This window comes from Eimeria acervulina, genomic scaffold, assembly GCF_000499425.1.
Source record: "Eimeria acervulina Houghton genomic scaffold, Eah_scaff2634, whole genome shotgun sequence".
Classification (NCBI taxonomy): Eukaryota; Apicomplexa; class Conoidasida; order Eucoccidiorida; family Eimeriidae; genus Eimeria; species Eimeria acervulina.
The window spans coordinates 1-2074 of record NW_013548155.1 but is presented as its reverse complement, the minus strand read 5'-3'; the positions used below and the strand labels follow the sequence as shown (position 1 = coordinate 2074).

General features: G+C 45.0%; 1 protein-coding gene across 1 annotated transcript; it reads right to left on the bottom strand.

Annotated features, from left to right (window-relative positions):
* Window positions 1–426: 426 nt before the first annotated feature.
* Window positions 427–1554, bottom strand: EAH_00067130 (hypothetical protein, conserved; the record flags this gene model as incomplete). The annotated part of the gene is made up of 2 exons (XM_013392590.1): window positions 427–1019; window positions 1490–1554. Coding segments are annotated over 2 exons (658 nt in total), but the record flags the coding sequence as incomplete, so codon positions are not given.
* Window positions 1555–2074: the final 520 nt, after the last annotated feature.

Here is a 2074-nt window from a genome sequence, read left to right as displayed (position 1 = left end):
TATATATATATATATATATGTATATATGTGTAGTGCGTTCACCGCAGTGTTTAGACAATCGGAGCAGCGATTGACTGCATGAGAGGAACCACTCACTACATACAGCTAAAGGTTAAGAATAAAATGAAACTGGAGGTCAGGTTCTCTGTAGCGAGAAGGAGGGAGTACCTGTTGCAAATGCATTTAGGCGACAGAGACTGCCGCGGTCATCGAGTCAGGAAAAGACAAACGAACAGACAGTTCAGTCAACTGTCAAAGAGGGTGTAAGCATGCATACATGCGTGCATACATCCATCCATGCATGCGTACATCCATGCTTGCGCGCTTTTATGCAGATGAAGTGGAACGGGCTGCATCGCAGCGGCCATTTGCCCCGTCATCTGCTCGAGACTTTGTGGCTTCTGTTGTTGTTTTCATTGGTTTTGTCTATGGACTGAAGTCCAACGTGGTGTGCGTGCGTCCTTGTTGATCTTTGAATCTGGCGACCTCATACGGAGTGAAGGTCTCTTCAGGGGGAACGCATTCACATGGATCTACTCGTGTAACAAATGCATTGGACCATTCCGAAAGGCAGTCGCCTGAGCGTCTCCGTCTGAAGACAGACTTAAACTGAATTGGAATTGTTTTGAAGGACCCAGCCCCTCCAAACAAAGCCGTTGACACTGCATATACACCGGCGTCGTAGCCATCCGAGAGGGGCACTCCGTAGTGCAAGGGGCTGGGTTTCCCTGGGACATAGTGTTGAGGAGGAGGCTGAGGCTGCTCGCGGTCGTGAATAAAGACTTGTTCTCCTTCTCTTTTCCCCTGTTGCACACTAAAGAACTCCTGGCCCTTCGTCGCCATAGGAGGATTCGGAAGTTCGCTGAAACTCGAAAAGAAACCCGGCTGCGCGCCGGTGTGGGCCCTCTCTAACTCGCGGAATTCCATTGTGGTGCTGGCGTGGAGGTTGTCACACGGATGCTTTTGCAGGTCTTGATGGGGTGTAATACCAGGTGGAGGGGAAAGGATGAAATGAAGCGCTGAAAAAACAAAACACGAACAATATTTGCAAAATAAAGCGACGGCGACTGGATCAGGCTTGGGACATGCAAAAAAGAGTTGTTCATCTCGCTTGCTGAGTGCTTCAACAAAACTTCCCCATGAAAATATAGAAAAGTAGATACCGCACACAATTCACCCTTTGTGGAAAATGTATCGAAATGGAATTGCTGGGTCACCCAACACACGAAGTTGAACACAGCCTGTTGCGTTGCGTCAGATTTCGCTATAATGGATCTTTATATGAGGAAATGCAGTATTTTCATTCAAAATATTCAATAATTCAGATGGAAGATAATCTCATTCGCATTAACACTTCGTTCGCGCTTCGAGTGAACCGCTGGTGCACACCATGCACTCGGCTAGAACATGGAGTGGAATCTGAGAAGAATCTCAGTGTGACTCACCAAGATAGGAGGTAAATCGGTGAAAATAAAGAAAATGAGTTTACTTAAGATGAAAATTATTCCATTTGCCTCTGCATTCAAACCCTTCAGCTCTTCGCTTTCTTCAACTCTGCCGCGCCACCAGCTGAAGCAGTTGGCCTAGACTGACCGGAGCCAGCTGAGGACTCCTGGGAGTAATATCTTCTTCTTTTAAACAGCCTTTTCACTTTATTAACACTTTTTTCAGTTTGATTCCCTTTAAATGCAGGAAAATTGTACATCAAGTTCGCCGTCTCGCCAATATAAACGGCAGCACGGGGCCGCTGTTATAACTGAGTGACCTCTCAGTAAAGTAAAGCAGCAGTTCAGATACAGCGATGTTCCCCCGCCATTGAATTATTACTAGTTATCTTTATATTTGTACCTCATATTTACACTCTTTCCCAATGTTAATAGATTGATAGCACTGGATCTTACTTACTTGCATATTAAGTAGCATTTATAAACATGTTTCTTACAATAAGAAAACTACGCAACAACCGCTAAAAGCTGCAATATGTTCAACACGAGCACAACAAATAACAATGTATTTTCGTTGATCTGTTTCTGCTTATTGCTTTTGCCTTCTCCTTCTCCACCTTTGCTGCCTT